The 23157-nt window shown below is 39.7% G+C and overlaps 2 protein-coding genes across 8 annotated transcripts in view; one reads left to right on the forward strand and one right to left on the reverse strand.

Annotated features, from left to right (window-relative positions):
* Zbtb8os (zinc finger and BTB domain containing 8 opposite strand) lies at positions 1–19687 on the reverse strand. 7 transcript variants are annotated; one of them, XM_078025854.1, is made up of 8 exons: positions 18274–18695; positions 12559–12583; positions 12161–12282; positions 11526–11608; positions 9192–9244; positions 7426–7462; positions 4479–4547; positions 1–4304 (listed from the first exon to the last, which is right to left on the reverse strand). In XM_078025854.1, exons 1-7 carry the CDS (start codon positions 18368–18370, stop codon positions 4485–4487), a joined length of 480 nt encoding a protein of 159 aa, XP_077881980.1. In that variant the 5' UTR covers positions 18371–18695; the 3' UTR covers positions 1–4304; positions 4479–4484. The 7 variants fall into 7 exon arrangements, with proteins under 7 accessions (XP_077881980.1, XP_013219151.1, XP_013219153.1 ...); XM_013363697.4 differs by lacking the exons at positions 4479–4547; positions 18274–18695 and adding an exon at positions 19560–19687; XM_013363699.4 differs by lacking the exons at positions 4479–4547; positions 18274–18695 and adding an exon at positions 18746–18858.
* The window catches only part of Rbbp4 (RB binding protein 4, chromatin remodeling factor), a 19299-nt gene continuing 15245 nt past the window's right edge, over positions 19104–23157 (forward strand). Inside the window, exons 1-2 of the mRNA XM_005317761.4 lie at positions 19104–19264; positions 19847–19994. Of these exons, the coding sequence (XP_005317818.1) occupies positions 19249–19264; positions 19847–19994 (164 nt within the window). The 5' untranslated portion in view covers positions 19104–19248. The remainder of the gene's footprint in view (positions 19265–19846; positions 19995–23157) is intronic.

The following is a 23157-nucleotide window of genomic DNA, read 5'->3' on the forward strand; positions in this document are numbered from 1 at the left end:
TACACACTCAAAAAGGAGAAAGTTTATTGACTTTCAAAGACAATCCACTCTAAATTCATAACAGTAATCTTTTGATTTCCATCTGAGGCAAACAGCTGCACCCTGATACACAAAGACATTTGAAAGAATAAAATTAGGGGCTGGCAGGTATAGCTCAGTGGGAAAAAATTTGGTCTAGCCTAAAACCCTGCGTTCAATTCCCAAGAATGCAAAAGGAAAGAAAGAAAAAGAACTGATGGTATTCCTCAGTAGTAGGGCATTTGTCAGCCATGTCTAAGGCCTCGAGATCCATCCCCAGTATTTAAAAAAAAAAAAAAAAAAAGATCAAAGAAAGAATAATGCAATCTGAAAAGAAAAAGAGATAATACAATCTTTTTTTTTTTTTAAAGAGAGAGTGAGAGAGGGGAGAGAGAGAATTTTTAATATTTATTTATTTATTTATTTTAGTTCTCGGTGGACACAACATCTTTGTTGGTATGTGGTGCTGAGGATCGAACCCGGGCCACACGCATGCCAGGCGAGCGCGCTACCGCTTGAGCCACATCCCCAGCCCAAGATAATACAATCTTATGGACAGGCGAGACCACTGGAGCTAGAAAACCCATGTTATAGGAACTAAAGGCAACTGTCTTTGTCTAGAAAATTGTCATTACAAAAAAATGTACTTCTGAATGCTATTTAAAGCCCACCTACTACCTCAGAATGCCTGCAGAAACTGGGCAGGGGATAGGACAGGACATTAGAAAGGAGACTGTCCTGTCCCCTCCCCCCAACAAAAGAAAGGGAAAAAAAAGTATAGTTTGTTCTAAGCACTAAGTAGAAAAATATATGTCTTCCTAAATTCTTTTCCTTGATAAAGACTTACAGTATTTCCCATTTCATTTTGATTTTTACTGGGTTTTACCCATGTTAAGCTGGTATGCTTCCAACTGAGCTATTTTTTATATTTCAGTCTGAGTTGCCCAGGCTGGCCTTGAACTAGCTACCCTCCTCCCCCACATTCCCAAACAGGTGAAATTATAAGTGTGTGCCTCTGTGCCTTTTTTTTTCCCCCCTTCTGGTATAGGGAATTGAACCCAGGAGCGCTTAACCACTGAGCTACATCCTGGGTCTGATTTATATATTTTTTTGAGACAGGATCTTACTGAACTTCTTAGGGCTTTAAACTTGTGATCCTCCCAACTTGGCCTCCTGAGCCATTATATATGTGCACCATCGCACCTGTCCTGACTTGTTCTTAATGAATTTTGTTACATAGCACTGGTGAGAGAGATGGCTAACTCAACTTTTTTTCTAGGCAAGACTACATCCCACCTGGTTTTACCACAGTCACACTCCTGAGTTTTTCTTATTCTGAATTTGATTTTCATTGCCTTCATATATCATTGATCATTGTCTCAAGCCTCAATCAGGTGATATTATGAAAAGGGGTCCACAGTAAAAAGGGGCCCATCTCAGTGTCTGAAAAACTGCCCTAAGAAAAGGTATGGAGTCTTCTATCTTTTTCCTGTTTTGAGAGTTACACTTCAGACTGACAAAATATGTCTGAGTACAAAGAAGGTTAAGAAATAATACCCATCCGGGTGAGGTGACGCTGTAATCCCAGCGGTTTAGGAGGCTGAGGCAGGAGAATTATGAGTTCAAAGACAGCCTTAGCAATGATGAGGGGCTAAGCAACTCAGTGATAAATAAAATACAAAATAGGGCTGAGGATGTGGCTCAGTGGTAAAGTGCCCCTGAGTTTAACCCCCAATACCAAAAACAAACAAACAAACAAAAAAACACTACCCTAGTGATCCTGTTACACATTCATTTGAAGAGCTGCTTTTCAAATCTCTGACTCTTGGCCTCATCTTCATGAGCCCTACTTTGTTATACATCCAGAGGAAAAAATACAAGGCTTAGAGAACATTTAGAAAGCACATAGATAATCCCTTCCTTTGAGTTCAAGTTCAGCACCCTATATTGACATTTGGCACCACCAGGTGGCAATCTTATGGTCTGAGAGAATACCACAGAAACTATAAAGTTGTAAATCAACTTGCAAATAATCTACTTTAAAAAGTTCAGATAAGGGCTGGAGCTGTAGCTCAGTGGCACAGCGCTTTGCCTCAAATGTGTGAAGCACAGGGTTCGATCCTCAGCACCACATAAAAATAAATTATTAGATAAAGGTACCGTGTCCATCTACGACTAAAAAAAAAAAAAGTTTAGATAAGAGCCCAGAGTGGTGGCAAACTCTTATAATACCAGCATCTCTGGAGGCTGAGACAGGAGGATCACAAATTTGAGGCTAGCCTTAGCAACTTACTGAGACCCTATCTCAAAATAAAGAATAAAAAAGGGCTGCTGGGAGTGGTGGCACACGCCTGTAATCCCAGAGGCTCTAGAGGCTGAGACAGGAGGATCAAAAGTCCAAAAGCCAGCTTCAGCAATGGCAAGGCACTAAGCAACTCAGTGAGACCTTGTCTCTAAGTAAAATATAAAACAGGGCTGGAGATGTGGCTCAGTGGTCAAGTACCCCTGAGTTCAATCCCTGGTATCAAAAAAGAAAAAAAGAAAAAAGAAAAGGGCATAGCTCAATGTCCCTCAATCCCCAGTACTATAAAGAAGAAGAAGAAAAAAAAAAAAATTCAGAGAAGAGCTGGGGACATAGTTCAGAGTTAGAGTGTTTGTATAACATTCCAGAGGCCCTGGATTTGATCTTTTTTTTTTTTTCTTTTTCAAAGCCAAGGACCAAACTCAGGTCCCTATGCATGCTAGGCAATCACTTTGCCATTGAGTTAAATCTTTAAACTCCAGATTAAGTTGTTTCCCCAGTCTCCTGTCCCTTATGCACTTTCTACAGCAAAGAGCCAAGCAAGGTGGCATATACCTGTCATCCCAATCACTAGAGTTGGCAGGGCTACTGAAGCAGGAGGATCACAAGTTCAAAGCCAGCCTCAGTAAATTAGTGAAGCCCAAAGCAACTTAGAGACCATGTCTCAAAATAAAAAATAAAAAGGAAAAGGGCTTGGGGCCTGGGGTTGTGGCTCAGTGGTAGAGTGCTCACCTAGCAAGTGTGAGGCACTGGGTTAGATCCTCAGCACCACATAAAAAAAAAATAAATAAATAAAGATATTGTGTCCACCTACAACTAAAAAATAAATATATAAAGGGGGGGGGCTGGGGATGTGACTCAGTGGTTAAGCACCCCTGTTCAATCCCCAGTACCCCAAATAAACAAATAAATAATAAAAAGTGTCAGCTGGGCATGGTGGGATAATACTAAAATCCCCAGTACACCTCCCCTGCAAAAAAAAAAAAAAAAAAAAGACAAGCAAGATATACCATCAGATTCTTCTTCTTCTTTTTTTTTTTTTGGTACTGGGGATTTTAAACAGGGGTACTTTACCACTGAGCCACATCCTCAGCCCTTTGTATTTTTTACTTTGAGACAGGGTCTTGCTAAGTTGCTTAGGGTATCCCTAAGTTGCTGAGGCTGGCCTCAAATTTGCAATTCTCAGCTTCTCGAGTTGCTGAAATTACAGGTGTGTGTCAATGCACCCAGCTACTATCAGGTTCTTCTTTTGAGAAAATAGATAAGTGCCATCCATTATCTCTGCTTAATAAAAATTAAGAGTACAACAGGAAAAAATCAGGACTCCTTCTATAGAAATCTTCTGGTCAGTTCTTTTCTAAAACCAACTAGAATACAGGGTAACTGTCCTATAGCAATGTAAGACATGATATGCCTTAGGTACATACATACAGAATATGTGTCTTAACAAATTTAGATGAAAAGCACAATTCTAGTTATAGAAATGTTATTTTCTCAAATTATTCTTTTTTCCAAATTAGATTCCATCCCAACTGCTACTTATACCAGTGATTCTTTCTGGGACCAACCTGGACGACTCTCATTCCATTAGAAGAATCTGGGGTACTTGCTGACATAACAGAGAATTAACAAAGAGAACATAAATGTCCTCAAGCACTGAAGAATTCTTTAAAGTTTGAATATGTAGAGAACACAGACCAAGGGTATGCTCTGATTTTCCCATTTCTGAAAGTCACACTTTAAGTTAAAACTTTCTGATGTATCAATATCCATTCATCAAGATACCATAGAGATCAAATCACTGATCTTCTCAAAAGGAGGATTTCTGAAAAAAAAAAAAAGGTCTTCATAGGAGTATGTCCGTCCTTCCTTTTCTTTCTTTCATTTTTTTTGCATCTTAAATGTCAATTATCACAAAAACTTCTGGCTTCTCTTCATTATAGACCTGCATTGCTGAATATGTTATTGCTTTGACTTCTGTTCCCTGAAGATGGGGTTAGAGAAAAAATAGGAAAAAAAGAATCAGAATTATTAATTTCAGCAACAACTATCAGAAAGTCAAAAATTTAATACTATTCTGAAAAATTTAAAACCCACATAAAACAACTAGTTATCAAATTAAGACAATATTATATACTGATCCAATAAGAGTACTGACCTAGAGTTAGGAGATGGAACTCCACTCCAGGTTGTGATTCCACTTGGGCAAGAAAGGTGACTGACCTGTCTGGACATCCATTTTTTCACTTAAACATGGGTTTAATCAAAGAACACAAGCTTTTCCACTCTTCAGCTAGGATTTCTCCTAGTCCCTAACTACCCCCCCATTCTCCAACTTGTGCCCTAGAATGTCAATGTATTGTCTTCTCCTCAGCTGCCAATATTCACTTTACCTTTGTACTTCTCTTCTAGTCTAGCTGGAAAGTGAGATACAGCTTTTCAGGTGAAAATTCTTCACATGATTCTGATATATGATACTCTCCTCACCTTGCCCCAGTTTAGAACCACAAGATTAGATATTCTCTCAAGTTTCTTCCAGCTCTAAAAAGAATCTATAATGGTTCTGTGTATCACAAAATGTACTTTGACTTCCATCATTTGCTAGCTCAACAGCACATAATAAATTCAAAGATTTCATAGGGTATGAGTGGCATTACTTTTGCATTTTCTCTTCTGCCATAAGCACCTGGAGAAATCACCACCTACATCAAATTTCATTTTCTACCATAAGGCGGCACATACCAGGCTGACTAGTAATACCCTCTGTGTATATCTGCAAATCTCAAACAGGCATTCAGTACTGACCACTTATTGCTAAGTTCCCTTTGTCCCCTTCACTCAGAAAATTACTTCACATCTTCTCCAGCATTCATTCTCTTCTTCTTCTTTTTTTTTTTTTTTTTTGTATTGATGATTTAATGCAGGGGCACTTGGCCACTGAGCAACATTCCCCAGCCCTTTTTAAAAATTTTGTATTTTTGGCGGGGGTGGGGGATAGTATCAGGCATTGAATTCAGGGGCACTCCACCACTGAGCCACATCCCCAGCTCATTTTTGTACTTTATTTAGACACAGAGTCTCATTGAGTTGTTTAGTGCCTTGCTTTTGCTGAAGTTGAGGCTGGCTTTGAACTCATGATCCTTCTGTTTCAGCCTCCAAGCCACTGGGATTACAGGCATGCACCATGGCGCTCGGCATACTCTAATAACTTTAGAGATCAAAACTACCATGCTAGAACATATTATCACCCCATTCGTGGCAGTATTCGCCTTCTAAAAGGGGCCCCAAGGGATATGTGATGGTTGGCCCCTCTTAGGTCTCCTTAAAATGTCATGCTATGTTCTGAATATTCAAGTTTACTTTGGAAAAATCCAGTGTGATGTTTCTATCATTATAAATACATTTTTAATTCACTGCCCTCCTCTACTGGATTCTCTCTCTCCCTCTTTTTTTTTTTCCCTCGAACTGGGAATTGAACCCCAGGGGTGCTTTACCACTGAGCTACCCTAACCATTTTTATTTTTTAATTTTAGAACAGGTCCCTATAATTGCCTAGGCTGGCCTCAAACTTGTGATCCTCCTGCCTCAACCTCCCAAGTTACTGAGATTGTTGCTGTGCACCATTGCACCTGCTTGGTTTCTCTTCTTTTTATGCTTCTCTTTCCTTTCAACCTTGTTGAAACAGCTACTATAACACAAGTTCCTCATCAGAATTCATTTCATCATACAGCAGTTGAAAAAATGATTCCATGGTTACTGGAAGCAACCAGGATTTTCCAGTCATCTGGAACTAATTTAGGCTTTCTTGGCCTAAACATAAGGGTCAGCAAACTACAGCCCATTGGTCAAATGTGGCCTGCCATGTATTTTTGTATAATCTCACAAAATAACAACGGTTTTAAATCTCTAAATTAAAGCCAGTCACAGTGGTGCACGCCTGTAATCCCAGCCACTTTTAAGGCTGAGACAGAAGGATCCAGAGTTGTGGGCCAGCCTCAGCAACTTAGTGAGGCCCTATGCAACTTAGAGACCCTGTCTCAAAATCAAAAGGGCTGAGGATTCTGGACCTGGTGGTGCATACCTATAATCCCAGTGACTCAGGAGGCTGAGGTAGGAGGATTATAAATTCAAAGCCAGCCTAGGCAACTTAGTTAGCAAAGCCTTAAGAAACACAGTGAAAACTTATCTCTAAAATACAAAAAAGGGCTGGGGATGTGGGTCAGTGGTTAAGCACTCCTAGGTTCAATCCCTAGTACCTCAGCAAAAAAAAAAAAAAAAAAAAAAAAATCATGACATTAGAAAGTGATATGAAATTTAAATTTCAATGTCTATAAGTAAAGTTTTAATGCAACACAGATACACTCATTTATGTATCTTCTATGATTTCTTCAGTGCTATAACAGAAGAGTTCAGTGGTTGCTCTTCCATTGCTCTTGGCCTACAAATCCCTTTTTTTTTTTTTTTGGTAATTTTGAACGAAGGGGCACTCAACCACTGAGCCACATCCTCAGACCTATTTTATATTTTATTTAACGACAGGGTCTCACTGAGTTGCTTAGCGCCTCGCCATTGCTGAGGCTGGCTTTCAACTCTCTCGATCCTCCTATCTTGGCTTTCAACTCTCTCGATCCTCCTGTCTTGGCCTCCTGAGCCAGGGGGATTACAGGTGTGCACCACCATGCCCAGTTTGGCCTACAAATCTTAATACATTTACAGAAAAAAAACTCCCAATTCCTGTTCCCAGAGGTTTAACTATTACAGAGTAAGTGTATACAGGTTGGAAAATATAAGAGGTAGAAAGCACTTTAAGAACAATCTAGTCCTATACCTTCATTGCAGAAGAAACTACTGCTCAAACAGGCAAATGAACTTTTAAGTCCCACAACATTCTGTAACAAACCTGGCCCCAGAGCCCAAAGCTTAATCCTAACACATCTAATCAGATGTGTAAAATCACAGTGCTTTAACATATCCAGAGGTCAGAAAGTTTAAGAAAACCTTATCACATCAGAACAATTATTAGAATTAGTTGAAGATTATTGTCACGTTTACAGATTTTATGATAAGGAAGCATAAAGTTTTCAATGGTAGACTTTAAAACATACCTGAGGGTGCTTGGACAATGAAAATTCTTCTCCCCACCTTGAGAAGTAAAATTAAAACATGATTAAGATTTCCAAAGTTTTACATTTGTTCTCTTTACATATTTTAAAATAAGCCTTATAAACATGGTTCAGATAGTAGAGATCCAAAAGAAGAGGGAAGGGGTAGGGAAGCTAAACAGATTTCACTTTGATTTGCCAGCAAATACAGGTATGGAAGGACTTGTTGCTCTCAAGCTTGAAAGCTGCCCCATCCCCAAAAAGCCCCAGTATAGTGTGCTTATAGGTAGATTCTCAATAAATACTGACTAGTGAATATTTTATAATAGGGTGCCATGTTGAAAATTTCCACTGCACTTAGAGCTATAGAACCAATTAAATAATATCTTTCATGGAGAAAGAAGGTCTGAGTACCACAAACACAAAATACTTGATTCTGCAATTTAGTCTGAGCTTGATTTGCATTTTATAACTTTTCCCAAAATATCTATAGTCTGTATACAGAAAGCCCTAGAAAGATACTCTCCTAGAACTTGAGAGAATTTTCTTATTACCTTTGACATTAATGAGGCTAAATATCACAACATGGTACAGCAGAAACAAGCAAATCTTCAAATTCTGTTCAACTACTTCCTAGCTAAATAATTTTGAACCACTTTTTTTTAAGAAGATATCATAAATATATACAAATACTCAGCATTATATTTCTACTAGACTATCTACTAGAACATGCCTAGGTTACTACTTTTTCTACTACGAATAATATATATCTTTCACACATGATGTTGAGAAAACATCATAACAGTAAAGGTAATTTTAACATAATGTTAAGAGTTAAATGTCAATTTGCCTGCCAGGCTCAGTGGCACACACCTATAATCTCAGAGACTCAAGAAGCTGAGGCAGGAGGATTGCAAGTTCGAGACCAGCCTAACAACTTAGTGAGAACCTGTCTCAAAATAAAAAATAAAAAGGGCTGGGTATGTAGCTCAGTGGTAAAACGCCTCTGTTCAATCCCTAGTACCCCCCCCTCAAAAAAAAGTCAATTAGCTTAATGTATGCAATATTCCACCATTTCATAGAGAAAAATCTCTGTACATATGCTTATGTGTGAGCATAAAATGTGTTGTAGGGATAAAAGAAAAAGGAGAAGATAATACAAGACCTCATTTTATAAAAAGAAACTAATAAGATTCAATATGAAATGGTAATGTTAAACTATATATAGATAATCTAAAAGATATAATTAAGTGACTAAAGAAACAAGTCCAGTTAAAGTCACCTAATTGACTGTTTACAAACTCTGGAAGGAAAATAAAAGAAGAAAAGTATAATTTGTATAGAAGAAACTGATTTGAGTGGGTCTAGAAGTTATGAGCTATGTCAAAAGATGTGTCAGTGTTTCTCAACCACCAAGTTGGGGGTTTAAGCAGTGATATTTAGCAATTTTATTTATATATACATATATATGTATATATAAACAAGCTATACACACACTCACACCTTTTTTCCCCCCTTAATCAACAAATTTGGAATCAAGCTTAATAAACAGAATTAACTTTATTCTGACAAATTTCTGATCCTCCAAAGTTCAGATGAGGTTCTTACTCCTTGGTATCTCTCTCACAATCTCAATATGCAACATCCTGCCCAGTCTAAGTGGTCCCCTGACTTAACATTTCTATTTGTCTTTCTGCCCACTGAGTACAATGAAGAATATAACCAACATCCTTCATGATCTGCTACTTTTAGAAAAGTTTAAAACTTACCCAATTGACCGTAATTTAAAATTTCTTTGATCAATATTAAGTACTTTCACTTCCTAAAGAAAAGAGAGATTTAAATTAAAAAAAAGATTATACTAAACTATCTATTAAAACATGTCTAGGTTACTACTTTTTCTAGAAAATAATGGCAAACAACTTCTCTGAAGTAAAGAAAATTAAAACAGAACAAACTAAATGCACTTCAAGGAAATAAGGTTTTTCTTAACATATTCAAGGGCAATATTCTTTTTTTTTTTCCTCCTGGTAATGAGGACTGAACTTAAGAGCACTTACCCAGCCCTATTTTGTATTTTATTTAGTGATAGGGTCTCACCGAGTTACTTAGCATCTCATTGTTGCTGAGGCTGGCTTTGAACTCGAGATCCTCCTGACTCAGCCTCCCAAACCACTGGGATTATAGGCATATGCCACTGCCCTGGCACAAGGATCATATTCTTTTTTTTAATATTTATTTTATAGTTGTAGTGGAACACAATACCTTCATTTTATTTATTTATTTTTATGTGGTACTGAGGATCAAACCCAGGGCCTCGCACATGCTAGGTGAGCGCTCTATTTTTTGCTGAGTCACAACCCCAGTACAAGGGTGAGGCACTGGGTTTGATCCTAAGCACCACATAAAAATAAATAAAACTACAACAACAACAACAACAACAAAAAGACATTTAAAAAATGACTCAAGGGGTTAAGGTATAGCTCAGTAGTAGAGTATGCACTTAGTAACTGCGAGGCCCTGAATTCAATCTCCGGCATCAAAAAAAAAAAAAAAAAGAGTCAAAAGAACATCTCTGTAAGATACATGGTAGAGAGAAGGAGGATATAAGATTTCAGTCACTCTCAACCTTTTTTATTTCCCCTTTTCCTTTTATCAGTCTATTTTTATAATACTTTTGGCATTCTGTAGAAAGAGTGGCTCAGTTGGTAGAATATGGATGGAGACTTCAAAGAAGATAATGGAGGAATTAAGGAAGCAGGGAGGGCCATGTAATAATAAGTAACAATGATTTGGAGAGGTGTTCCTTCTAAAGGCTGACTGCTGCAAGCAATCTCCATATGGCTTTTCTTTTTTTCTACATTAAGAAAAACTTAAAGCAGCAATTGTTGAACTTAGACCAAAGTATCAGAGCTGCTAAACTTCAAATAGAACAAAAGGAACACATGTAAAGACATAAACACAGCTTAAACTTGGGAGACACAGAATACAGATGAAGACTTTAGGTTTAAGCTTATCATACAATCCTATTAATGACAAGTACATGATCAGAGATTTAAATACATTCAGGAACAGTGCCACATGCCTGTAATCCCAGAGATTTGGTAGGCTAAGCCAGGAAGAATGCAAATTTGAGGCCTGCCTCACCAATTCAGGAAGACCCTATCTCAAAGTAAAATATGAAAAAGACTGGATATGTAGCTAAATGATAAAGCACTGCAGGGTTCAATCCCCAGTATTAAAGAGAGAAAGAACATGAGAACAAAATGTATGTTCCAAAGCAAACTGAGGTTAACAAAGAAGTGTCTATAATTTATATAAATCAAATTTTTTTTTTTTTTTTGTGGTGCTGGGGATCAAGCCCAGGGCCTTATGCATGCAAAGCAAGCACTCTACCAACTGAGCTATATCCTCAGCCCCACTCTTAAAAAAAAAAAAAAAAAAATTATTTTTTAGTTAAGGGGAACATAATGTCTTTATTTTACTTTATGTGGTACTGAGAATTGAACCCAGTGCCTCATCCATGCTAGGCAAGTGCTCTATCTCTGAGCCACAACCCCAGCACCCCCAGCCCAATACTTTTTAATATCTATATGGATTAGTTTTGCATCACAGGTTTTCATTTTTTTTTTGGTGGGGGAGGGGGCTACTGGGGATTAAACCTAGGGCTACTTTACCACTGAGTTACATCTCCAGTCCTTTTTTATTATAAGACAGGGTCTCACTAAGTTGCTGAGGTTGGCTTTGAACTTGAGATCCTCCTGCCTCAGTGTCCTGAGCATCTGGGATTATAGGAATGCACCACCCCTGTTAATTTTATTGGCACTGGGATTGAACCCAACAGTGCTTTACTACTGAGCTATATCCCCAGTCCTTTCTATTTTTTAAAATTTTGAGACAGGATCTCATTAAGTTGCTGAGGCTGGTAACCATCTTGTGATACTCCTGCCTCAGCCTCCCAAGTAACTGGGGTTACAGGTATGTGCTACCATGCCTGGCACATGTTCTATTTTAAATCAATTGTTCAATTTAAAATATGAACTAAGAACCCATTTGCTCAATTAAAAAAAAAAAAAGAAAGAAAAAGAAAAAACCCTGCTTACCCGGGGTATGAAGAATTCATCAGCACTGAACTTATAAAGCCACTCATCCAAAAAGTGAAACAGAAGAGATTGTAAGTCATCTCCTACACAGGATCAAAAAGGACCATAATAGTATGAGTTTAATAATTCTGGTATCTAAAATCTTGTTCCAATTTAAAAGTGTAATGAATTTCTTAGGTTAGCTGAAAGAGGAAATTTGAGCTCATAATTAATTATTTTATTGTTTAGGGTTTTTATGGAGGGGGCGGGTACTAGGGATTGAACCCAGGGGCACGTAATCACCAAGTCACATCCCCAGCCCTTTTTTAATATTTAGAGACAGGGTTTCACTAAATTGCTTAGGGCCTCACTAAATTGCTAGGGCAGGCTTTGAACTTTCAATCCTCCTGCCCCTCAGTCTCTTAGGTCCCTGGGATTACTTGCATGCGCCACCATGCTCAGCAGTTTTTGTTTTTTTTTTTTTTTTTTTTTGGAACTGGGAGTTGAACCCAGGGCTTTGCAAATGCAAGGCAGACATTTTGCCAATGAGCTACATCCCAGCCCAATTTGTTATTCTTATTGTGAAAATACACTCAGATTATATAAAACACTGCATATCTATATAACAATTTTTTCCCTGTGAATGCATTAGTTACCTTGGGTTTCTACTTCTATTGTTTGGAGGGGCTCCACAGTCCCAGTATCTGTCATGTAACCAAACATGGCCATTGCACACTGCTCAAATGCTTCCTCCAGAGTATCTCCCCATGCATGTAACCTAAAGAAATACATTCATGCTCTCTGTGTAATATATTTCACTCCACCAAAAAATAAAAAATAAAAAACCTCAATAGCAAAGTCAAATAAAATCAGCTTGACAAGTACAAAACTAATGACCTCAATTTAATGGCATCCTAACTGAGTGCTTTTAAATCACCATTTTTTATTACGAATAAACAGAGTAGAAAAATAAGATAGGAACACACAGATTAAAATATTCAGCCTTCATATTTTGATACATGATTTCAAAAGAACAAACTCCTGCTATACTCACTGGACATCTGCTGTATGATCCAAATCTGAGGGAAAAAGGTAAAAACATTTAAAAGTTACTAATCTTGATCCTAAAACCATAAGAAAAAAACTAGAGCTTATTATTATTAATTATTAAGAACATCATCCTTTGAAGAACAAGAAAACTGAGGAAGCCCAGAGCTTTTTCTATCTACTCAACAAAGTTAAGTGCTTTTTTGAGGGGAGAGTACTGGGAATTGAACTCAGGGGCACTTGACCACTACTCAGCAATAAAAATCATCAACTACTGATAACAGGCATTAATATGAATCTAAAAACACTGTTAAGTAAGAACTGCAAACTCTCAGCACTTTAAGAACTTCATAAGAACCCCTGCACTTGACCAAACTCTAGCATGGCTGCTTTTAGCAGCCTAAGTTATCATCCCTGCAAGAAAAAAAGCTTAACAGGCAGATTTTTCTGTTCATTCTAGCTAAAACCTGACATAGGCCCCCAACCTTCCCTTCTTAGAGCAAGTACTAAAAAGGGCTTACAATTATAAATATATATCTCTCACAACTTAAAAGTATCTTTTTCAAGGACTTTAGAGACATTCCTTTGAAATGTAATCTCCTGGTAGGGCTCTGTCCCACAGTTTCTGTGGGAGGATAGATTCAAAAATTCGTAACTGTTAGCCAGCAGATATAGCTGGTAATCTGAGTCCACTTGGAAGGCTGAGACAGGAAGATTATAAATTTGAGGAATGCAAGATCCTGCCAAAAAACTTTTTTTTTTTTAAACTTTTTAAAAAAGGGCTGGAGATGTAGCTCAGTGTAGAGTGCTTGCCTAGTGTGTGTGAGGCTGGGGTTCAACTCCCCCTACCCTACCCCCCCCCACAAAAAAAATAAAAGAAAAAAATTAAGCTATGGGGTAGAAACCACAATGTGAACAAGGCATAGTGGTGTGTACCTGAGGTCCAACTACCTTGTAATCCCCGCTTTTCAAGGCCCTGAAACAAAATAATTGCAAGTTTGAACCCAGCCCAGGCAACTTAATGTGACCTAGTCTCAATTTTTTTTAAAAATTAAGAGGGCTAGGGATGTAATTTACTGATAGAGTGTCCCTGTGGTCAATCTCCATTAGAAGTGGGGAAAATATGTATTTGCCTCAAGGTAAGGGATTAAAAAAAGCAGGATAGAACTTTCTAGGGTGATGAAATTAGTTTGATTGGAGTGCTGGTTACACAGAGGTCTGTGTTTAGCAAAACTCATATTCACTTTACATTTTAAGGTCTAAGCACTTGACTCCATTGTGACATTAAATTATACTTCAATTTTTAAAAAATCAGTTTACAAGCCAGGCGTGATGGTGCATGCCTGTAATCCCAGCAGTTCAGGAGGTTGAGGCAGGAGGATCCTGAGTTCAAAGCCAGCCTCAGCAAAAGTGAGGTGCTAAGCAACTCAGTGAGATCCTGTCTCTAAGTAAAACACAAAACAGGGGCTGGGGATGTGGCTCAAGCGGTAGCACGCTCGCCTGGCATGTGTGCGACACGGGTTCGATCCTCAGCACCACATACCAACAAAGATGTTGTGTCTGCCGAGAACTAAAAAAAAAAAATAAATATTAAAAAAAAAATTCTGAAAAAAAAAAACAAAACACAAAACAGGGCTGGGGATGTGGCTCAGTGGTCAAGGGCCCTTGAGTTCAATCCCAGGTACAAAAAAAAAAAAAAAAAAAAATCAGTTTACAAAGACAATGACATTGCTGGGTGAAATGGAACATGCTTGTAATCCCAGCAACATGAAAGGCTGAGGCAACACTGTTTTGCATATTTTTCCAAATACTTTTATTTTTGTTTATTTATTTATGGTATTTAACCCAAGGTTAAATACCAGCTTTACCACTGAGCCACATCCCCGTCCTTTTGATTTTGAAACAGGGTCTCACTAAATTGTTTAGGGCCTCATTAAATGCAATTCTCCTGCCTCAGCCACCATAGTCACTGGGATCATAGGTATGCACCACCACCTCCAGTTCAAATATTTTTAATGTGTTGTGGTATGTTCATTTAGTTTGAATGCATGAATATAACCCAGCCTTGGTTTGAGGATGTAACTCAGTGATGAGTGTTTGCCTAGCATGGGAGACCCTGCTTTGGGTTCTACCCCTAGCACCACAGATATGCAAAAGAAAAAGAATTTTTGTTTGTAGTGCTGGGGATAGAACCCAGAGCCTCCCTGGGGCAAGCACTCCATCTCTAAGCTATGTACCCCAGCCCCAGAGGAGATTTTAATAGTTTTTTCAAACAAGAATGAACAGTCTTTTAAATTTTATACCAAAATGCAAAATGTGGTTGTTTTTTAAACATTAGTTCAATGTAGAATCTGAGGCTATATATACAAAAAACTGAAACTTTGAAAAGTTCTCTGTATGAAAATACTCTGTAGCATTAAAATCCATTGATCTGTTGTACATTCACAATGGGTCTTATCCATATCTGATGGTGTAATATCAAGCATTAGTAATTTAGAAAATACTAGTTCATTGTTACACAGATAATATTGACGTATTTAACTACATAGGACATTGCTTTGTTTTTTGGATAGTGTTACAGATCAAATCCCAGGCATTGTACATGCCAGGAAAGCCCTCTACTGCTATGCCACATCCCCAACCATATAGAGAACTTTAAAAAAAAAAAAAAAACCTTTTTATTATTAATTCCTTTATTTATTTTTGGTAAGGGGGATCGAACCCAGGGGCTCTTTACTGCTCAGCTACATCTCCAGTCCTTTTGCTCTTTTTATTTGATACAGGGTTTCAGGAAGTCAGCAAGGGTGGCTTCAAACTTGCTGAGGCTGGCCTTGAACCTGTAATCCTCCTGCCTTAGCCTCCAGAAAAGTTTCTAAATACTGGGAAGCTCATGGGGATAGACACAAGTTTTCTAAGATTTTAATATAACTTGAAAGCCTAAATTTTATCATTACCAATAATAGTTTTTTGCCTTGATGTGACAGATTGCTTTGTTCATTTTAAAGAAAATTCATGTCAAGGGGCTGGGGATGTGGCTCAAGCGGTAGCGCGCTCGCCTGGCATGCGTGCGACCCGGGTTCGATCCTCAGCACCACATACCAACAAAGATGTTGTGTCCGCTGAGAACTGAAAAATATTTTTTTTTTTTTTAAAGAGAGAGTGAGAGAGAGAGGGGGACAGAGAGAGAGAGAGAATTTTAACATTTATTTATTTTTTCTTAGTTCTCCGCGGACACAACATCTTTGTTGGTATGTGGTGCTGCTGAGGATCGAACCCGGGCCGCACGCATGCCAGGCGAGCGCGCTACCGCTTGAGCCACATCCCCAGCCCCTGAAAAATATTAAAAAAAAAAAAAAAATTCTCTCTCTCTCCTCTCTCACTCTCTCTTTAAAAAAAAAAGAAAAGAAAATTCATGTCAAATACCCAAGTCTGAATAACAACAGCTGAAGAATTGTGTTCTGCGACAAAACCTCACAATTACACAAGTTCTTTTCCTCAAGATGAACATCAATACTTTGATACACAGCAAAAACACTTTATGCATATTTTCCATCTTTCAAATTATTTATTTATTTATTATGTGGTTCTGAGGATTGAACCCAGGGCCTCACACATGCTAGGCGAGCGCCCTACCGCTGAGCCACAATCCCAGTCCGCACATGCTCCATTTTTTTTAATTTAATTTTTTTTATTAGCTACACATGACATTACAATGATCTTGGCAATTCATACATTTGAATCACTGGGGTATAATTTCTCATTTTTCTAATTGTACAGATTGCAGAATCACACTGGTCATAGAGCCACCTATATACATACAGCAATCATAATGTCTATTCTATTCTATTGCCCTTCCTATCTCCCCTACTCCTCCCCTTCCCTCCCATCATTTACATTCTCCATTTTTAACAGAGACTATTTAAAAAGGCTCAGCCAGACTTGGCCACACAAGCCTGTAATTCCAGCTACAGGGAGGCTGAGGCTGTATAACAAGTTTGAGACCAGCTGCAGCAATTTAGTGAGGCCCTAAGCAACTTAGTGAGATTCCCATCTCAAAATAAAAGGAAAGGGGACTGGGGATGGGGATGTGGCTCAGTGGCTAAGCACTCCTGGGTTCAAGCCCCATTGCAAAAATGGAAAAGCATAGAAATATCCTAAATGTCTGCCAACTAGAAATTGGTTAAACAGAGAAAATGCTAGAACATTTGTGTATGCAAAGTGACCAAGGTTGCTCTAGAAACAGGGACTAAAACATGGGATCAGAGCTACGAGAGTTATTTTTCACTGCATACCTGCTTTTTGTTATTGTTGGGGTTTGGGTTTTTTTTTTTTTTTTTTTTTTGGTGTTTTTTGGTCTTTGTCACCCAGGTCATCTGGAACTTGGAGGACTCATGTGTTTCTCCTGCCTCAGTCTCGGAAGTAGTGACCACTTTTTTAATCATATAGTATTTTAAATTGTTTTTAAGTGAGAAAAGGGCAAGAGCAAGGGAGATATGCTGGGTTAAGAATGCACAGATGCAAAAATGATGTGGTAGTTGTACATATTTTATTTACTGCAGCACTGAGGATTTAATCCTGGGGTGCTCTACCACTGACCTACACTTCCTACTCCTCTATTTACTTATTGATTGCACTGGGGATTTAACCCATGGGCGCTTTACCACGGATCCCCAGACCTTATTATTTAGAGACAGGTTTCCCTAAATTGCTTAGGGCCTCACGAAATTGCTAAGGCTGGCCTAGGAACTTGAGTTTCTCCTGCCTCAGCCTCCCCAGTCACTGGGAGTAGCAGTGGGTGCCGCCCGAAAAAATAAAAGATTTTAAGAAGATAAATGAATTAAATTTGCACTCCCCACCATAGCCACCTGTAGGATAACAGCTAATACAGAATTTAAGAGACTGAACTATCCTTTCACTTTCCTTATTTTTGTGGTGCTGAAGATTGAATCCAAGGTCTTCTGCATGCCATAAAGCACATTACACCTCCAGTTCACATTATTTCTTAGATGAAGGAACTGAGACATAAAATAGGCAATATAATTTGCTTAAAGTCACTAACAAATGGCAAAACCAGGTTCTTTTATAAACACGATGCAGGTAAATTCTGGGTCTCTGGTACATGCCTTTAATCCCAGCGAGCTAGAAAGGCTAAGGCTTGGAAGGCTGAGGCAGGAGGATCACAAGATCAAAGTCAGCCTCGGACAACTTAGTGAGGCCCTAAGCAATTTAGAAAGACTCTGTCTTTACTTAAAACATTAAAAAGGGCGTGGCTCAGTAGGCCTCTTGAGTTCAATTCCTGGTTACAAAAAAAAAAAAAAAAAGAGGTAAAACACCAAGTTACAATTGCCCATCTTAGTTTTCCCAGTTCTCTACATTTGCCACACTCTTTAACTGTCCCACGGTTACTAGATATAAAGTCAAACACGAAACTCTTGAAAACCCAATTACTTTTATAATTGGCGCACTAGTAAAACTCATAAATGTGATCAGGCGCTTGAGGAAGTTAAGAGACTGTAAATGTGGAAGCTCAGGTTTCCTGACTCCTAAACCAGGTGGTCTTCTAGGACAAATCCAAAGATACAATACAGGGCGCACACAGGGCACAAAGAGTTGATGCCCGAGCACCTAGGGGCAAAGTAGAGGTGAGGAAGGAAGCTGCAGGTAAGGAATCAGGCATGCCCCTGTGCCCATATTTGAATAGAGAAGTGAGCCATCTACTCACATTCGTACTTCCGATTGACTGGAGGATACTTGGCCTTGATCGCCTTTTGCTCCTCAGTCAAATTGTAATCTCTAACATCTTCTCTTTCCTGCGCCATGATCGCAGGAGTGTACACTCTACTTCCGCCCTTCCTCTGCCGAACTTCGGCCGGGCGCTACTGCTTCCGCCGTAAACCCCGCCCCTTGGCACGCGTCTTAAAGGCCCCGGACTCCATTCTCGGAGCTTGCGGAAGGACGTTAACCCCTGAGACTTCCATTCTAGGACTGGACGCTTGGATCACATGGTTAAAAAACAAGGCCCCACCTTCTGTATTTATCACTAGTTTTAGTTGTTGATGGACCTTTACTTTTATTTTATGTGGTGCTGAGGTTCGAACCCAGTGCCTCCCACATGCTAAACTAGCGCTCTACCACTGAGCACAACCCCAGCCTATCACTAGTTATTTCTAAAGATTAAGCAAGTTGAAGAACACCTTAAATTAGACAACTCTGCGTCTGAGTGGTGAGACCTTGTCTTTCCGCCTGGCACCCAGAGTTGATAATTAGAACCTGAAGCATTCCAGACATAAATATTCTGAACGTGAGCGTAACAGCCCGTAAGAAAATGGCTGCCTCCGGGAATGTGTGGACTAAACTTCTCACGTGACCTGAACGGGCACAATCCCATCAGCCAGGGCGCGCGCGCAGTCAGTGGAAGTCCGCTCCCGCGGTGTGGGGACAGATGGGGCGGAGCGCGCTCATCGGACCCGCGGAAAGAGACTCAGTGCGTCGGGATAGGCCGAGAATGGGATTGCCCCGCCCACCCCGCTGTTGGATGCACTCCGATTGGCCGACGTTGGCGCGAAGGTGCGCGAGTCGACCCTCACGCAGGGGCCGCAGGAAACAATAGAGGCCGCGCGCGCGGAGCTAGCGCTCGCAGGCTCCCCGCCCCTCCCGCAACGCTCGACCCCGGAATACCCCCGGCTCTCCTGCCGCCATGGCCGACAAGGAAGGTGAGGGTGCCTGAGACGCCCCGTGAGGGCGGCGGGTGTCTGGGCTACTTTGCGGCCTCCATACGGCCTAACATCAGCGACAGGCCCAATGGTGCCGAGCGAAGCTCCAGCAACGCTGGCGTGAGGAGGGAGCTCCCCGCGGGGCGGGCTAACGGCGCGCTCCAGTTTCTCAGGAGCCAAAGCTCGTCACCGCGGAGCGAAGCTGGCAGTGGGAGGCCTAGGGGTGTGCGTCCCTCCTCACACTCCCTGTCGGCCACTCAGCCTATTTCCCGGGCCCGCCTGCCTCGCTCCCTACCCAAGGCCCGGTGACGCGCCTCCTCGCCGGTCTTCCAGACTATTCGCGCAAGCGTGCTTCGAAGGCCTTGCGCCGTCGCCTCGAATGGGTAACGGAGTGCTGGCTCGGATAGCCGGGACTTCCGGCCCGCGGAGGTAGAGGGCGGCGTTGTTTGGTGACTGCTCCTGGGAACACCGGACACAACCCTCCTTTCCAGGGTCTGGAGGGAAGAAGCCACTGGTAGCTTTGGAGAGGTTTACTTGTTTTCCGTTTCTGTTCTCTAACTTAATTTGTTTTAAAAATTTTAGCAGCCTTTGACGACGCAGTGGAAGAACGCGTGATCAACGAGGAGTACAAAATATGGAAAAAGAACACCCCTTTTCTTTATGATTTGGTGATGACCCATGCTCTGGAGTGGCCCAGCCTAACAGCACAGTGGCTTCCAGATGTAACCAGGTGACATGAATCTCTTGAACGTTACGTTGATTTCTCCAGTCCCTTGAAGAGGGCATGTGATCAAAGCCCATTAGTGACGTTTTTTGATCTTTGGGGAAAAATATGGCAAAATGTAAATTATTTTGGAATTTACCTGGAGAGAGAAAAATATGTTGGTATTTTCTTTTTGTGATACTGAATTGAATAGCCGTATTACAACTGTAGTTGACCAAATTACAAAACTTGATAAGTTTCAGTAAGCAGTCTAAGCTCAATGTCTTCAACAAACCGAATGAATTTTCACAGTCCATAGCTGCTTAATGCAAAGAGGAATATGGGACCTACCTATAAACAATACGTGGTCTGGTTGAAGAGGTAGATGTCAACTGGTAATTATATCGACGTAGAATGAGAACAATTATAGAAAGATAATTAGGATACTTAGAAAACATCCTTGATGGAGGCTGGAGATAAATACTTAATTGGTAGATCACATCCAGCAAGACCCTGGGCTGGATCCTTAATGACCTAGGACACAAAACAAAAAAATACCTGGAGGTGTCATAGTATGGTTTCCTTCCTCCCTCCCTCCCTCCCTCCCTTATTTTGTTTATTTATATGTGGTGCTGAGGATTGAACCCAGTGCTTCATGCATGCTAGGCAAGCGCTCTGCCATTAAGCTACAGGCCCAGGCCCCATAATATGGTTTTCGTAAAAGGAAGTTGGGTGTTGGGCACAGTGAGGATTATGAAACTAATCACATACATTCATTTTTTTCCCCCTAGTATTATGGATTGAACTCAGGGATGCTCTACCACTGAGCTATGTCCCCAGCCCTCACATATATTTCTTACCCAGGTAGCTTGCCTCTGATATAGGGGATAGCATATCATTTAGTTTGGCTTGCATTTATTGAGGCTCTGCTAGGGTCCACATATCAATGGACACAAATAAATCAGAATTATTTCAAGAGTGGCACAGATGTGATCAGAGCAAGAAAAATATACCTTAACTTTGGAGTGTCGGGACTGACTTTTAGAAGGAAGTAACAGTGCAAAGGTATGGTGGATATAGATGATTGGTATGTGCTGTACCTACCTGGACACCATGGCACATGCCTGTAATCCCAGGGGCTCTGGAGGCTGATGCAGGAGGATCACAAATTTTAGGTCAGTCTGGGAATATGAGATGCTGTCTCAAAAAAATAAAAATGATGGAGTACAGCTCAACAATAGAATGTCCCTGAGATCAGTCCTCAGTATCATCAAAAAAAAAAAAAAAAGTGCCTGTTATAATTGCTTCACTTTTCAGAATAACATTCAAAAATTATTTTGTATTAAATAACCATATTCTTTCAAGAATGAAGCTGCTTCCTTTACAGTGGCATAAGGAAAAAATTTAGAATTTGAAGCTTCTTTATCCTGATTGGGCATTCCCACATTCAGTTGATCAATGATTGTTGGAAGTATTTGGAGTTCAAGATAAGTAATCATTTCTGTCGGGAGTTTTAAAAACTTGGTGAGAAAAATATTTGAATAGTATTGTCATATTTACTATATTCATGTGCTAAATTGTATAATATCTGGGATTCAGTGGTCATATATATATATATATCTTATTTTTGAGCCCTTTCAGATAATGTTTTGTGTTATTTGGCTTCCTACTGGTGCCTCAAGTATCCTATTTATTGATTTCTTCAGTTTGACATGTTCTGAACAGAATAATTCATTTCTTGGAGGTTCCACCCTAGCTTTGTCCTATTACTGTTTTTTTTGTATTTTATCTACAGACCGGGTCGCACTGAGTTGCTTACCACCTTGCTTTTGCTGAGGCTGGCTGGCTTTGAACTTGAGATCCTCCTGTCTCAGCCTCCTAAGTCGCTGGAATTATAGGCATGTGCCACCGTGCCTGGCCATATTTGACATTTTGACATTTATGTTTTGTTTACCCAGTTGACAGGGAGTCATTTATAAGCCCTCATAAATCCTAATTGTGTTGCATCTGTCTCATTGAGACTAGGAGTTTTCATATTGTAATATGCAGCATAATCAGCTGAAGGTCTTAGAAAACAGTTGTGTCCCACCTTCCAGAATATCTGATTTATTTGATCTGGAGTAGATTTGAGAATTTGCATTTCTAACAAGTTCCCAAGTGATGCTGATGCTGGTTCTATTGGCCTTAGTACTATACTTTTAAGAACCTCTGTTTCACATTGTTAAATTAATCCTTCTGAGGAAACAAATGATATTAAGTTATGTCACTGCTTAGAAACTTTACATGATTTCTTGTTCCCTACAGTATGGAATTTAGAATTCCTTAAAACTGACACTCAAAACAATAAAGATTCTGGTTTTTATCTACTTTATAGGTTTCTCTCCCATTGTGCTTTTCATTTGGAATTTTATCCCAGTTGTTAACTTGGTAGTTGTGTGATCTTAGAGATTTCTCAATTTTCCTCAATGTCATATATCTTTGTTTTCAAGTTGGAATAATATTCATAGTATTATGGTGTTTAAATTTTGTATGTAAAATGGCTAACATGGTATCTGTAATCTTAGTGTCTCTTCCAGAATGCTTCCTTATAATCTAGATTGCTGCATATTTTCTTTCTTTACTTTTTTGGGAGGTACTGGAAATTTAACCCAGAAGCACTCTACCACTCCAGCCATTTTTTAATTTTTACTTTAAGTGTCTCTGTGTTGCCAAAGCTGACATCAAACTTGGAATCTTCCTGCCTCAGCATCCAGATTTTTGGAAATTGTGTCCATTCCCAGCTTAAACTCCCATATTTTTGTGTGCCTTTCATATAGTATATATTGCCTAATATTTAGTTATTTGTGTACATGACTGCCTAATTGCCTCCAGGTTTTTGTTTTTTTTGTTTGGTACTGGGGATTGAACCCAAGGATGCTTAACCATTAAGTCACATCCATAGTTCTTTTTTTAAATTTTTTATTTTTTAATATTTATTTTTTTGTTGTACTTGAACCTAGTTGTATTTGAGCCTTTATTTTATTTTATATAGTGCTGAGGATCAAACCCAGGGCCTTGCACAGTGTGTGGTGAGCGCTCTACCACTGAGCCACAACCCCAGCACCCCCGCCTTTTTTTTTTTTTTTTTGGCAGGGGGGAGGGGTTGGGGGGAGACAAGTTTTTGCTAAATTCCTTAGGGCCTTAGCCTCTC

Source organism: Ictidomys tridecemlineatus, chromosome 11, assembly GCF_052094955.1.
Source record: "Ictidomys tridecemlineatus isolate mIctTri1 chromosome 11, mIctTri1.hap1, whole genome shotgun sequence".
Classification (NCBI taxonomy): Eukaryota; Metazoa; Chordata; class Mammalia; order Rodentia; family Sciuridae; genus Ictidomys; species Ictidomys tridecemlineatus.

What these genes read in the sequence shown, in the direction of transcription:
- Zbtb8os (XM_005317758.5), bottom strand. Translation starts at nt 18,370, where the DNA reads ATGGCGCAGGAAAGAGAAGATGTTAGAGATTACAATTTGACTGAGGAG. An exon ending in GATCATACAGCAGATGTCCA is followed by an intron (nt 12,283 to 12,558) that starts GTGAGTATAGCA and finishes GTATTTCTTTAG; the next exon opens with GTTACATGCATGGGGAGATA. An exon ending in AATAGAAGTAGAAACCCAAG is followed by an intron (nt 11,609 to 12,160) that starts GTAACTAATGCA and finishes GATCCTGTGTAG; the next exon opens with GAGATGACTTACAATCTCTT.